Below are 15,576 nucleotides of genomic sequence, written 5' to 3'. Positions count from 1 at the left end.
GCATGAGGATCAGTGCCTGTAATTTACAAATGTGTCAGAGATCAGACATGCATATGGAAATGGGCCGTTCTGTCAAAGTAGTGCCGACAGTAGAGGAAAACGTCAGAGTTGGTGAATGACATTAAAGGTCTTTATCATGTTTTTAGTATCTGAAATGAGCAGAGTAAATAAAACGCATTCCATCATCCGTCTCAAGTTGCTTTTCTGAAAATGAAAGAGTTTGGGTTCTTTGTCCTTATGCCGCTTTCCGTGTGGCTTTTGCTCTTCAAAATATTTTTTTGCTCTTCAAAATAAAAATATGCCGGACTTGGGACTCGGCAGGTAGAGGGACTTCCTTTCACGTAGCTGCCGGGCCCGCAGAAGCACCATTTTTCGCTGTGGGGTGAAAGGTCTCGGCGTGGGCTGTGTGTGCGTTTGTATCTCCCTGTGCATTTGAAGGTTGGCGGGGCGGGCGGGAGGTTTCCCCGGATATGTGGGTGTGCGCCTCTCCGGAGGGGAGGGCCGAGGAGGGGAGGAGGAGGAAGGGGGAGGTTACTGGCGGCGGCGGCGGCGGCGGCGGCCCGGGCTCGGGCTGTCGGGGAAGCTGCTGAGCTGTGATGGTGATGACGAGGTGAAAATGGCGGATCTTTCGAAATACAATCCCGGCCCCTGACATACCAGAGGCGGCGGCAGCGGCGGCGTCTCCACCCGGACTCCCTCCCCGGCCCCCCGGTTCCCTGTAGCGCTCCAGTGCGGGCAAACTGGGAAAGGAAGCGGCTGGCCGGAGCTACCGTGCACAGGCAAAACAAGCACCGCCCGGGCTCGGAATTGCCCGGGACCTTCTGGAGCCCCCACCTCGGAGCCGGAGGGAGGAGAAAGCGGCAGCCGCTGGAGGTAGAGGAGAAGGGGGTATCCGAGGGCTTCTCTGCACTGAGATCTCTTTTATTTAGGGGGGTGATGGGGATGGGAGGAATTGCGTTGTGGATCAAGGAATGACTAGTCCAGAGTGCAAAGAATCAGTAGCCTTGTAATGACATCAACATTATTCTATGAGTGTTAAGAGGGCTCGAGTTTGCTCTTATACCTAAGGCTGCTGCTGAGGCCTAGAGGAACCGCTAGCACTTATCATGATTTCCTGACTTAATATTTAAAAACATCCACTGTAGTGGGTGTTGGTTTGATGATGTTCAGTTTATAGGGTTGTATGTTTCTTTAGAGAGGCAGAGCATAGGCATTTTTTTCTGCATTTAAGCTCTATGTCTTAGATCATAGTCTATAACTTGTTAGGGTATGGATGCTCACATTTTTTGAGCATATGGACCAGTTTTGTAACAATTAAAAATATTTTCTTTTTCTTTTATGGCTCTGTCATCTATAGAGTGACCCGTTTGCCCCTGCCATTTGGCAAATAACAGTTGAGATACTGTCAGTCATATTTTATATCCATGTTATTCCCCCCCCTCCCCAATCCATTTCATGCATTTGGAGACTAAAGTTACAGAATATTTTGCAGTATGTAAGCTTTATAATCCAAGTGAAATACAGCTGTGGGAGCTCTCTTTTGGCTCACAAGTTTTACGTTCATTGTTAAGGAAGTTGTGATGGCCTGATGCTCCCACTTGATGTGAGGACACTAAGTTGATAGAGGTGAATTGAGACCTCTGTTTTGTTCTGAATGCTGGACTTGTTAGCTCTTTGTTTAAAGAGCTGGCGCATTGGATTGATTGACTTTATGACCATAGTTTATGGCCATAGTTTAATTTTGTTTGGTTACCTAAAGATCCATGTATGTTTTAGATTGTGCTACAGATCCCTCAGGAGGTCTGTCTGCTTGCACACTCCAGTAGTGTTACTGAAAAGTTACATGTGAGTCAAATTTTTATACATTAATTTGGGGCCCTCTGGTTTTTTCCAGCTTTTGTAGTGGAAGGTTGGGTCAGTGACAGTGAGTATATTAGCCTGAACAGAGAGGTGAATATTTAAGAAATGCCCACTGGTAATGTTTATGATTAGCAGTCATTTCCTTTACCCATGTTTCCTACAAAGAGATGATGTCATAGAATGACATACAATATCGTACATTATGTATTTTATTCAGAGGAGAAATATTTTTGGTATATGTGTGTATATAAATAACTTAGGCATTTGGCTTTCACTCATTAGAAGAATAAGGGACCAAAAAAATTTTAGGGGAAGTAACTGCAGAGGTATTCAGAAACTTTAGTTAATGAGTATTTTGTTAAATATGTGTCTGATGTTCTTGTATTATCCAGTAGGGATTTGGTTTTGTTTTTTCTTACAGCTTTTCTGTTGCCATTATTTGGTACATGTTAACTAGCTTCTAAGTTAGTAGTAAAACTCAGAATTTAAAAAGTAATTAAAATAAAGAGGGAGAGTAAAATGCTTTTTCCATTGGCTTTTTCTTTTAACCACAGAGGACTATTGTCTTTTTTTGTGATTCTTTGTGATTGTCTTTAAAGGCCAGTTTTCAGATTGTTATGGTTAAAACAATTGTCTATTAGGGCACCTGAGTGGCTCAGTTGGTTGGGCGTCTGCCTTCGGCTCGGGTCATGATCTGACGGTCCTGGGATTGGGTCTTGCATCTGCCTCTGCCTCTCTGTCTCTCATGAATAAATAAATAAAACCTTAAAAAAAAACACAATTGTCTATTAATAATTAGAAGCGTATTAGAAAGAAATGAAGGAGGACTTATGCCACCAGAGAAAATCTAGTGTCTTTTTTGGGGAAGAGGAGCATTATGGATTTTCAGTATTTATAACAAGTGTTGCTATTGGGTATTTCTTATGTGTCACATACTGTGCTAGGGATAGGGCATATCTCAGTATCATTGCCTCAGGAAATTTTCAGTTTAGGAATTGTTGGGAGGTAAAATTGGAAGGATGGATTGGGTAGAGCTTTAATGCAGAAGGCCCTGAGAGTTATAGAAGATTATTTAAAACAGGAGAGTGACAGCCTCAGAGATGCACTCAAGGGAGTTAAATTCTGTGGTTTTTACAGAGACTGTGTTGTAGGTTGGAGGAAACAGAGGTAAAAGTACCATACCAGGTTTCAAACTCTGAAGATTTGGAAATTCTTGGTTGCAGTGGGAAGGAGACATTGTGCAGGTGTAATCTGCCTGGTGTATGCCAGATCAGTAGTTCTATGGAGAGACATCAAAGATGATGAGATCTTAAGCCCTGTCATTTGACAGAATATCGAAGGCCATAAAAAGCTAATTTAGTTGGAGAAAGAGGAAAAGAATTTTCATTTGAGTTCGAGTATACCACATAAAACTATTTTCATAGTAACCCTGCAAGTAAACGGAGGCTTAGTGAGATTACTGTTTAGGGTTATGTGTTAAACAACTAGAAGAGCCAAGATTTGGAAATGGATCTTTTTGATTTGAATCCCTGTGTTTTGTCCACCATGTTAGTCTTAAGCATGAATAATATATATAGTCCCCCCTTTAAACAGAAAAAAAAATATTGTGGGTCCTTATATTGGCCTAAATAGTTTTATTAAAATATTTAATTTTTAGGTGTATATAAATATAAATTCCTTATGTTTATTGCTTTTATGTAAGGATAAAACACAAGTAGATTTATAAATTAAATATAAACAAAACTATAAAGCCAGTAAAACAAATTAAATTTAGGGTAATGGATGATGTTGTTTTGCTGAAATAAATTCTTTGCATAGTAAATATACTATTGCCTGCCTTGGCAAGGTGTGCAGTTTTCTATATACTATACATCCTGTGATAATCCATTTCCTACACCACTTTTGTGCATTTGAATGCTGCAAAGCTTTCCTCCTTAAATCACAGATGCTTTGGCTTTCACTTGGCACAAATATATCATTTACCTTATAAGACCCTTCTGTGCCTTTTTTTTTTTTTTTTTTAGCCCACCCTAGTTCTAGTACCATTGATTATGGATATGAGGTAGTTATTCAGATGATCCAGAATACACTGTTTAAAACATATTATCAAAATGAAAATACAAATTTTTCGAATCTTCCTCAGGACTCATGGCTTATAGTCCACTGCTCCCAGTTTAGTTTGAGAAATGTAGTTATATACTAAGTTTTTGAGTTGTCAACCTTTGATTTTAGAAATCAGAGCTAAAATCCAAATGGTGTAGTTAACCAGTTAGTCTGGTGGTAAGCTCTAGGTACAAAAGTATAGTTCTTAAACACTCAGATATTTTTGTCTAATCTAACAAATTACTCATCTGTAATATGGTGATAGGTCACCACTTCATAATGTCATATGCAAGAATGAAACACTTGAACAGTTGTTCATCCTGGTTGTCCTTCACCTGTAATTAAGAAAGTAACAGTGTTTTAGCACTGATAATATTCCATGTGGAACTCTTAAGAGATTTAAAAGCATAGAGCATTTGCCATTTCTATCTTACATTATTTTTTATTTTGTATTTATTTATTTTAATCACTGTCCTAAGTCAGACCCTCCATTTATCTCTGTCTTGAACTAATTACTCTAATAGCCTTCTAACTTGTCTCTCTGCCTCCAGTCCAAAAAAACACTGAGATGAAGTTAATCCTCCCAAAGTATAACTGTGATCACGCCATTCTTCTATTGATTTCTAAGCTTTGTTAGGGCAAGGTCTTCGGTTAATTACCCATAATGCCCTTCACAAAGTTGGGAAGTAATAAATATTTGTTAATTAAATGACTGCTAAAAATTATAAACTAGTTAAAAATTAAGAGAACTGTTTCAATTTAAGATGGAATGTAATTGCAGAGAGTATTGGTTAAAAGCTAATTTTGAGTATTTAAAAACTTATTTGAAAAGGAGTTTCTCAGTTTGTGCCTTGTGAGTTTATTTTATTTGAAGTGTTGTGAAGTCTCAGCATTATATAAACCTGTCTTACTCCAATAGACAAACCAAAGTTATCTTGGTAAATAATGCTTGGATTGGTAAATAATGCTAGAATTTTAGATGATATCCCCTTCCCCATGATTAATTATTCCTTCTTCAAGTTTGTGTTGAAAGGTTATTATTTGGCAGCTCAGTTCTAGGCACTGGAGATAGGGGATCTAGTGATGAAGACAGACAAGTCCCAGTCCCTGTGGAGTTTGTATTCTAAAGAAGTAGGGGTAGGGCAGGAAGAATCAGACTTTCTGATTGTGATAGATGCTATGATGGAAATACCAGGGTAATGTGATAGAATGCTTAGGGCAGTGGAGATGAGTGTGGGGGTGGTATTTTAGGTAGATCTTAAAATGTAATACAGTTGAGACAAATATAGAAATCATTAGATTTTCTGAAATCAGTGAATCTTTAACACTCAGTAGATTTAAACCATTCCACCATGTTCAAATGTGAGGAGGAAAAACTCAGTGTATTTATTTCCAGAATCATACTTTGCCTTTAGAACTTTGTTTTATGAGCAAAAAATATTGGAGGCAGGCAGAATACATTGTATGTTCTGTCTTCTTTCCTACCATACCTTGCCAGGTAACCCCTGTAAAGATGAGGTGAAGTAAAGCTCCTCAGTCCCTAGTGGCTTGTGAAAATCCTCTCTTTTCTTAGAGTGGTCCTCAACACAGTGATGATGAGGTTGCATGTGCTAGTACATATCTTCCATTCCTAAGGGATAAAATTAGAGTGATGATTCATGTAGCTGCATGGCCAAACCCTTTCCTGCCATCCCCACAGCTCCTTTTGAAAGTTTCTTTTAGCACAGGCCACCATGCCTTGCATGTGACCCTGATTGAAACAGATACAGATGTCTAATCGTAAAGCAGTTATCATAGTCTGCTCGGTGGCTTTGAGGTGTGCTGGCTCCAGAATTCTGCACAATCTGACACTACATAGAGACTGGCCAAACCGATCAGATCTTTTCTTCTTAGAAGTTTGAACTTTACTCCTAATTCAAGGGAGACTCTAGTCATGTAATTCCTAGTCTTTTTTAACAGGACAAATAAAAAGACATGTTATTCTGAATAGCAAGGTTCAAAATATATGAAGCAAAAAAATGCACAGACGGAGAGAGATAGACAAATCCACAATCATACTTAGGGATTTTTAACAGCCTTTCTCAGTAATTGATAGAAGAAAAGGTAACAATATAGAACATATGAACTACACTATCAACCAACTTGATGTAATTGACATTTGTAGAATACTCCCTCAGCAACTGTAGAATACACGTTCTTTCCAGGTGCACATGCAGTGTTCACTGAGATAGACCATATACTAAGCCATGAAACAAGTCTCAAATTTCAAATGATAGAAATGTTGTAGAATATTACATTCTTTGGCAATAATAGGAGTAAATTAGAAATCGATAATAAGGGGCGCCTGGGTGGCTCAGTTGTTGGGTGTCTGCCTTCGGCTCAAGTCATGATCCTGGCGTCCTGGGGTCGATCCCCGCATCAGGCTCCCTGCTCCACGGGAGGCCTGCTTCTCCCTCTCCCTCTCCTTGTGTTCCTTCTCTCGCTGTCTCTCTGTCAAATAAAAAAAAAAAAAAAAAAGAAATCGATAATAAGGTAGAAAATGCCCAGATAGCACACTTCTTTATTTTTCTGTGTGTCAAAGACAAAATCACAAGGAATATTAGAAAACATTTGCAATGAATGGTAATAAATTGAAAATAAAATGACATTAGTAGAATGCAGCTAGAGGTTTGGGGCAAATTTTTAATGTTAAATATTTATTTTAGGAAAGAAGAAAGGTTTAAAATCAATGATCTAAACTGAGGGTTTTAGACATACTTTTGGCTTTGGAGGCCATGTAAATCTGGTATATGTTTATGTATATACTTTTTTTCCCCCTCAGCTATTTAAAATGTAAAAACCATTCTTAGCTGGAGAGCAATAAACAGACTATAGGCCTGATACGGTCTGTGGACTATAGTTTACTGAACCCTGATCTGTGCTTCCATCTTAAGCTTCTGGAAGAACAAATTAAACCTAAAGCAAGCAGAAGGAAGGAGATAAAGATAAGAGTCAATTAAACAAAAAATGGAGAAAGAATTGAGAAAATCAGTGACGCCATAGTGGTTCTTTGAAAAGATCAATAAAATTGATAAATCTCCAGGCAGACTGATGAAAAAAAGGAGAAAACAAATTACCAAAATGAGGAATGAAGAGTTGACATTTCTACAGACATTAATATAAAATAATATTATGTATAATTTAATGCTAATAAATTTGGCAACTTAGAGGAAATAGACATAGTCCGTGGAGGACACAAACTGTCAAATATCAAAGGTTGCTGAATAACTGGAACAACTCTACATCTGTTAAGGAAATTGAATTTATAGTTAAAAACAAGAAATCTTTATGTCTAGATGGCTTCATTGGTGAGTTCTGACAAACATTTCAGGAAGAAAGAGTAACAATTCTATGCTGACTTTTCCTGAAGAGGAGGCAACATGCCCCAACACATTTTATTAGGCTAACATTATCCCCAGACAGCCACTATACACCAGTATCTTTCATGAGTATAGACAAAAATGCTTAACAAAATATTAGGAAATATAATTCAGGAATTTATACGAAGTATAATACATCATGACTGAGTAGGGCTTATTTCAGGAATGCAAAATTGGCTTAATAATAAAAAATCAATATAATTCAAAGGCTAAAAGAGAAAAGCCGTGTGATTATCTCAATAGCTACAGAAAAAGCATATGCTAGAAATACCCATTTATGATTGGGGGGAAAAAATCCCACCCAACTTTGCAAACTAGAATATAAGTAAGCTTCCTCAACCTGGTAAAGGGAATTTATGAAAAACCCACAGCTAACAAGTAAGATTGGGACCAAGGCAAAGATGTCTGCTCTTACCACTTTTATTCAACATTTTGCTGGAGGTCCCAGACAGTGTAGTAAGGCAAGGAAAAGAAATAAAAGACACGCTGATTGGAAAAGAAGAAACATAGATGTTATATTCAGACAACGTGGATTGTGTTTGTAGAAAATCCTAAGGAACTTACATCAAAAAGCTACTAAAATTAATAAGTGAATTTACCTACGTTGTAGGCTACACAGACAATATGAAAAAAACCCAGTGGTATTTGTATATACTAGCAGCAAACAATTGGACAATAGAAAAAAAAGACCATTTGCAATGAATCAAAAAGCATGAAACTCTTAGGGATAAATTTATGTGCAAGACCTGTATACTTGAATTATAAAACATTGCTGAGATAAGTAGAGAGACACAGGTTGGGAGATAAGTTTTCCATTGGTCTTTGCAAGAGAGGCAGTGACTGTCTTTTTAAATAATCATTTCTAGGATGTTTGTATAGCATACAGCCTTGAATGATAGATATGGTGATTCCTGCTGCAGCCAAGGGCAGATTTGCTTGTTGTGCAGTATAATAAAGATAATATCTTCCTGTGGACAAAAGGGCAGGTGTGCTTCAGCCCATTATAAATGAACCAGGTTCTCTGAGCTCAGGGTTATGAGTTGTGATACAAATCCCCTGCCTACACAGCATCTACCTGGGCCTCTCCATGTCTACCCTGTGGGACTTGCAGGCAGCGGGAAGAACTCATAGACACATGATGGTCATGTTCCTTGCTGTGCTGTAAGAAGTCATCTGCGTTTCTACCTAGGACTCCAGTGTGGTCTGCCAGTATCTGTGAAATGGTAACAGGATACTTTGTTAGCTTACAAAGAGGGTCTAAAATCTCAGATCCCTCACAGTTCTTGGCAGTTTGGGCCATGGAAATGGAGTCCTGACAGAGACATAACTTTCTGAAAAAGGAAGATGACAGCCGTGTGGGTTAGGTTAGGGGATATGAAAAGACTCTGGCATCTGGTAGTGAATGCTGTCACTCAAGTGGTGGGCAAGGGTGGCAGGGGGAATAAGTCTTCCAGTGTTCTACCTCTTAATGGATATTTAGGGGCTGAACTGAGAGCCCAAATGGTGCTTTGGTTGTTGTACATTCAACTTCATAGCCCCATCTGAAAGGCACTGTGGCTGTAGCTGCTGAGTTAAGGAGTCCCCAAAGCTGAGATAATGATAATGGTGTCAGAAATAGGACACCAGAAATGGCGTCAGAGGATATAGAATTTGGATGTATTAGAAGTTAGTTTAGTTGAGTTGTAACTGTGAGTACTTGAAACTGAAAGTAAATGCACTGCCAGACCATTAATCTCCTTCTGGGACCTGACTTCTCCCTCCTCCTACACCTTGACTTCAGGTGCTTTAAGGAGAAAGATGAATACAGATTGGGCAAAGATCTCCTTTTCCTTAAGGGGGAACCAAAGGCCATAGCCACATGTCCAAATATGCTGGGGGAACTTCAGGGAGAGCAAGGAGTCAGACTTCTGTGGTTGTGTTGGACACTGGCACCCTGCCAGTTCTGTGGGGGATGGAGTGTGCTAGATGCGACTGATGGGGCTTGGACAAGGTTTGCAGTAGGGAAAGGAAGCTAATGTGACAATTGTGGGTTGGGCCCTTTGTTGTTGTGTACTGTTTCCATTGCTGAAGGTATAATTGGTGTTGTTTTTACATGCCTACTTTAAATTCCCATAAATGTCAGAGGGGATTCTCCTGATCAGAAAGACCTGTATGTAGAGAAGTGCTAGTACTTTGGGGTCTTAAAACGCTAGTAATTCCTTTGAGCTTCAAGTTATTGTGACTGGTGATTTTATAGTGTATAAAAAGAACTTATCCAACTCAGTAAGAAGACAAAAAAGCCAGTATTTTTTTAAAAAGGGAAAAGATTTTAACAGACACTTTTCAAAAGAAGATACACAAATACACTGCATATATGAAAAAATGCTCAGCATTGTTAGTCATTTGGGCATTGCAAGTGAAAACCACAATGAGATACCACTTCACACCCATTAGAATGGCTGACAGTACCAATTGTTATCGAGGATGTGGTGTGGGTGGAACTCTTGCACATTGCTTGTGGGTGTATACAATGTTGGGAAATAGTTCAGCAATTTCATGGAAAGTTAAAAATAAATTTACCTTATGACCCAGCAAGTCCACTTCTTGGTATTTATTCAAAAAATATGAAAATATGTATCCATAACAAGCTTGAAACTTGAATGTTCATAGCAGTTTATGAGAGTCCCAAACTGGAAACAATTTCCAAATATCCACTCACAGGTGAATGGATAAACAAATCATGGTAGATTTGTATGATGGAATATTACTCAGCAATAAAAAGGAACAGAACTCCTAGTAAGTGAAGGAATAAAGATAAATCTCAACATGCTCAGTGAAAAAGCTCATTTATATGATTCCTTTATGTCCTGAGTACATAATATATGATTCCATTTATGTGAAGTTGTAGAATGGGCAAAAAGTCAAAACTATAGTGATAGAGCAGCTCAGTGGTTGTGTGGGGTGGGATTTTTAGGGTAGGGGATTGACTGTAAAGGAGTAGACTTGTTTTTTCTTCATTTAAAAATACCAGTGGTAAAAATTTAAGGCAGTGTAATTTTGTGATTAAAATTGTGAACTTTGGTATTATAAAACATACCCTGATTTTGAGTCTGGGCTCTATCATTTACTAGTTATGTGACCTTGGCAGGTTTTTTTAAGCTAAGTTTCTTCATCTGTAATGTGGGAGTGGTAATGATACTATCTCAGAATTGTGAGGATTAATTATGCCATCATTGGTATATAGCAAGCATTCAATAATGATTAATTTTGGCACTATTAGTATTTGTCAGTGATAATAGTAATTTGGTGCTCATGTCTGTTATTCTTAATCTCAGAATGGGTATTTTTGTTTTGTATTTTAAAAAAAGGGAAGAAAAGGAATTGCTGATTAAGTTTCTATGGATCTTTAATGTTGTATGGGCAAATAACATTATTATTTAGTCAGTCATGAACATGATGCACTCTCTTTAATATGTGAAGATAATGGTACTGACTCCTTCATTAGAAGTTCTGCATAACCTTTGACTAAAATCATCACAGTTCTCACTTGTTCATAATCTGCTTTATTATTATTATCACCACTTTTTTTGTAATGGGACTGGTTCCCTTTTTGACATTTTAAGTGGCTATGGAGGATTTGAGAATCTTCTTTCCAAATAAAGGGTTTTTTTTGGTCTGAAGCTAATTGATCAAACTTGAGCCAAATAAGTCATTTAATCTGTACTTGTTGAGGTGGATTACTCTAGAACTCCTTTAACATTAATTTGAATATTTAATGGATTTTTATAGATGGCAAACTACCCTCATCTTAGGACCTAGCTCCCTGGAGATTTGAAGATATTTTCCAATATTTGTTTACATTTAAATCTTTCTTTATATGAATCGGCAGTTTTCAAGTCTACAATAGGAAAAAAAAATAACTGGCAAGAAATAAGATGATCAGACATGTCAAAGACTGAAGAGTTTTATGAGTGGGCATTGGAAAGGAGTTTCATGTAATTATGTGACTTATTGTTGCTTGAATGCAGTATACTTTTGGATTGAGACATGGCGAATGAGAATATTTGCTTCTAGTTTTGTGTCCCAAATGACTTATATTTCAGATTCTTGAAGGTTGAGAGTATGTTGAAGTGGTTTAGGCCAAATAGATATCAGGAATATCCTTCATTCAGTTATACATCAGCAACATGATTATTTTGTCACTTGCACTTTTTTGAATAATTTTATTCTTAAATCTGTTTTGAAAACTAGTAATTTATTCATTTTCAACTTTTATTGCAGTGCCTGATCAACTTTCTAGCAGGAGAACGATCATGGAGGTGGTGCCAGCTGAGGTGAATAGTTTGCTTCCAGAGGAGATAATGGACACTGGTATAACTTTAGTGGATGATGATAGTATTGAGGCTGTTATTGTTTCATCCCCAATTCCTATGGAGACAGAACTGGAAGAAATTGTCAACATAAATTCTACTGGTGACTCTACAGCCACGCCCATTTCCACGGAACCAATCACAGTGTACAGTAACCACACTAACCAAGTTGCAGTGAATACCACAATTACTAAAGCAGATTCTAATACCACAGTGAAACCAGCTTTTCCAAGTGGCCTTCAAAAACTTGGTGCTCAGACTCCTGTGACTATATCAGCCAATCAGATTATTTTAAACAAAGTATCACAGACATCAGATCTTAAACTTGGCAATCAGACCCTTAAACCAGATGGACAGAAGTTAATTTTAACAACTTTGGGCAAGTCTGGTTCACCAATTGTTTTAGCACTACCCCATAGCCAACTACCCCAGGCTCAGAAAGTTACAACTCAGGCCCAGTCAGGAGATGCTAAATTGCCACCGCAGCAAATTAAAGTAGTTACCATTGGAGGGAGGCCAGAGGTGAAACCTGTCATTGGTGTCTCAGCATTGACCCCAGGAAGTCAACTGATTAATACTACAACTCAGCCCTCTGTGTTACAGACCCAACAGTTAAAAACAGTACAGGTAAAAAAAAAAAAAAAGGGGGCTTATTAATTGAAATGCATGTTAAAAATTAAATTGATTCATAGTTGTGTTTGTAGGGTGATTAAATGCATAGTTGTTACTGAATTCTTTTGAATGTTGCTTTTAGTAATTACTAAATTACTAAATTTGTGGTTTCTTTTTCGTAAAATTTGATATGTCTAATGCTTTGAAAATGTTTGCTAGAGAACTTAGAGCAAACTTAATTTTTGTTAAATTTCAACTTAGTGTATTTATAGCTCTTTACTCATTTTTAAATGCTTTATTCTTAGTAGTAGTTTGATTGCAAGTATGCTCTGCTGGTATAAAGATACCAGACTTGCTGCTGGGCTGTCAAAAAATCATTCAGACATAATTTTTTTCAGTTAACAGATGGCCAAAGTCTAGGAAAACTTGCTGCTCTGAGAAATCCTTGGAGCCAGCAATAGTACATACTAGCCCGCGTGTGCCACCTCTTTGCAGTTTCCTGTCCACTGCGATCACTCATGTTTGCAGTGTGGAAAAGGCAGTGTCACGTGATGGAAGGTAACATATTGGCTTTAGAATTGGACCAACTGGATTTGAGTCACTTCTATGATACCCTACCACCTGTGGAACTTTGGATTGGTTACTTCTCTGAGTTTTTGACTTTAGCTGGAAGATGGCTATTTGATCATGATGAAATACATAGTAAAAGATAGTACTTAATGTAGTTCTCAAAACTTTGAGGATCCTTCAGAATGGTGCCTATTAGTATGAATAGGATCCTAAGATAGAAGGTTAATAGAACATATATTAAATGGTTCCCAGTTTTTCATGTTCACATAGGCCTTTTTAGGTCATCACTGCTCTTAAAATAAAATGATCCTCTTAAGATCAGGAAACACAAATACATTCCCTGCTTGAAAGTTTCACCTCTCAGAAAAAAAGGAGCAGGCATGACTTAGAGAACTGGTGCAGGTACATAAGGAAATAGGAAGATGTGGGGAACTACCTGTGCTTAGCTGATGTTAGAAATAATGATGTTTTGGTTATTATGTTGGCAGAATAATTAGAAATTTATTTTTCATGGGCTTTTTTTTTTTTTAAGCTTTTGTTTTTAAGTGATCTCTACACCCAACGTGGGGCTTGAACTCACAACCTCGAGCTCAAGAGTTGCACACTTTTCCAACTGGGCCCAACCAGGTGTCCCTCATGGGCTTTTTATTTAAGCACTTTGTTTGATTTCTCAAACCTTATAATTTGCCCATATCCCTCCTGCCACTATTAAATATTCAGCGCTCTTTCCTTTCTTGATTTTTTTTAAAGACGTTATTTATTTGAGAGAGAGAGGGCACGAGCAAGGGGAGGGGGAGAGGGAGAAGCAAACTCCCCACTGAGCAGGGAGCCCAACATGGGGCTCCATCCCAGGACCCTGGGATCATGACCTGAGCCAAAGGCAGATGCTTAACCAGTGGAGCCACCCAGGCGCCCCTCTTTCTTGTTTATTATCATCTCTCACTTATCTCTGACTTCCTTTTACTACTTTTGGTGAGAATCTCTTGAATGAGATAAACTGTCCCCATCAAGCATCTTGTCCTCAGCTTGTTTTTTAAATCAGTTTTGAAACTTGTTTTTATTAGTTTACCATAGTTTATCTGGCTTTGGGAATCATAACCACGTTCACAATAAATTAATAATGAAAACCAGAATGTCATTTTTTTTCATTTACTAGAGCAATGTATACATGCTATTTAATGACTAGTTTACTTGTATCCACAAGTTTTCTACTATAATCCCCTAACTACTGACAATGAAAGCGAAGACTGGGATCTAATTCTTAGAACTTCTTTTATTATTGTTACTTTTATAAAACCTGACTATTTATGAAAAAAGGACTATCATTTATTTATTTGAGAGAGAGAGAGAAAAAGCACAAGTGGGGAGAGGGAGAAGCAGACTCCCTGCTGAGCAGAGAGCCTGACACGGGGCTCTATCCCAGGACCCTGGGATTATGACCTGAGCTGAAGGCAGACACTTAACCGACTGAGCTACCCAGGCACCACCCCCAAAAGAACTTTTATTTAAAAAAAAAACTAACAAAAATAAAAGAAACCCCATTTAGAATATCATTCCACTTGTCCAGTTTTTAGGCACCTTAAATCTTTCAAACTCCAAAGTAACCTACAAAGCTCTAAAGCACAGAAAAAAACAAATAAGCCACACATTTATGTTTCCTCTTTAGGCAACAGAGTATTTGGTTTAGTATTACACAGTGTATATGATTCTCTGGTTTTTTTCCTAGACAATCCTCAGCGTTGTCTTACGTTTAATCAGAGTATTGAAACTGTTAGGGTATGGACAGCAGGTAAGGGTGGAAGAAGGAGACCCATCTTGAAAAATGAAGGAAAGAGGTGACAGTTGAGGCCAGAGGCAGTAACAAAGATGTATAGTTACACTTAATTACAGATATATAAACACTTTCCCATATTTCTTGTGTATAGTATATAAGAGTAATTAATAACTAACAGTCTGGAACAACATAACTCCTTATTAGTTCCTGAACCAATACAATACAGTGCCAGTAATTACCTGCATGTATTATTTGAGCATATATTTGGCTATCTTATTTGTAAAATTCCTTTTTTGATTCATTTTTGTCTTTATCTGCTGATTACATAAATTTGTTAAAAGTAATACTTTATGCTTTGTTTTACTTGATAAAGTGATTTTGTTCTAGAGTAGTTTAGAATTTAATAATGCAAAAAGTATGGTTCTTTGAAGGAACTATAAATCATTATTTTTAGCAATGTGCCACTAAAGAAACATAACCACAAGGGCAAATTGAAATTGTTCATTTAAATAATTAATGTATTATTTATCAAATCAATCAATTGATCAAAATCAATGCTTTTGATTGTATTGTTTACATTTTTTTTCCTGATTGGTAAGTATTCATATAGTCATATGATCATGAAAATCAATTAAAAATAGGGAAATACTCTAAGCTCCTAATCTTTACTTTAGAGTTAAGAATATTAAAAAAAAAGAATATTTATTACAAGACATGGGTTTCTAAGAACATCAATACTTTTTCCTTTTGTGATTATTAGTAGTAAGTCAATAGATGATACATTTTGACATTTTGGAATTTTAGACCTGTAAACACAGTTGGGAAATATATTCATTCCCTTTATGTCTCCCAAATTGCATCAATTTTTTGAAGTATAGTCATACATTTA

General features: G+C 37.4%; 1 protein-coding gene across 7 annotated transcripts in view; it reads left to right on the top strand.

The window, feature by feature from the left end:
- The window catches only part of LIN54 (lin-54 DREAM MuvB core complex component), a 63,805-nt gene that overhangs the window by 1,637 nt on the left and 46,592 nt on the right, over positions 1 to 15,576 (top strand). For 3 of the 7 annotated variants that reach the window (XM_027599836.2, XM_027599838.2, XM_027599835.2), the window contains exon 2: positions 11,643 to 12,358. In XM_027599836.2, coding sequence (XP_027455637.1) covers positions 11,675 to 12,358 — 684 coding nt within the window. In that variant the 5' untranslated portion in view covers positions 11,643 to 11,674. Of the gene's footprint in view, positions 1 to 622; positions 874 to 11,642; positions 12,359 to 15,576 lie in introns of those variants that run through there. The other 4 variants (XM_027599840.1, XM_027599839.1, XM_027599837.2 and 1 more) reach the window with 3 other exon arrangements.

This window comes from Zalophus californianus, chromosome 2, assembly GCF_009762305.2.
Source record: "Zalophus californianus isolate mZalCal1 chromosome 2, mZalCal1.pri.v2, whole genome shotgun sequence".
In the NCBI taxonomy this organism is placed as follows: Eukaryota; Metazoa; Chordata; class Mammalia; order Carnivora; family Otariidae; genus Zalophus; species Zalophus californianus.
The sequence above is the reverse complement of the archived record's forward strand: the minus strand, read 5'-3'. Positions and strand labels throughout refer to the sequence as shown.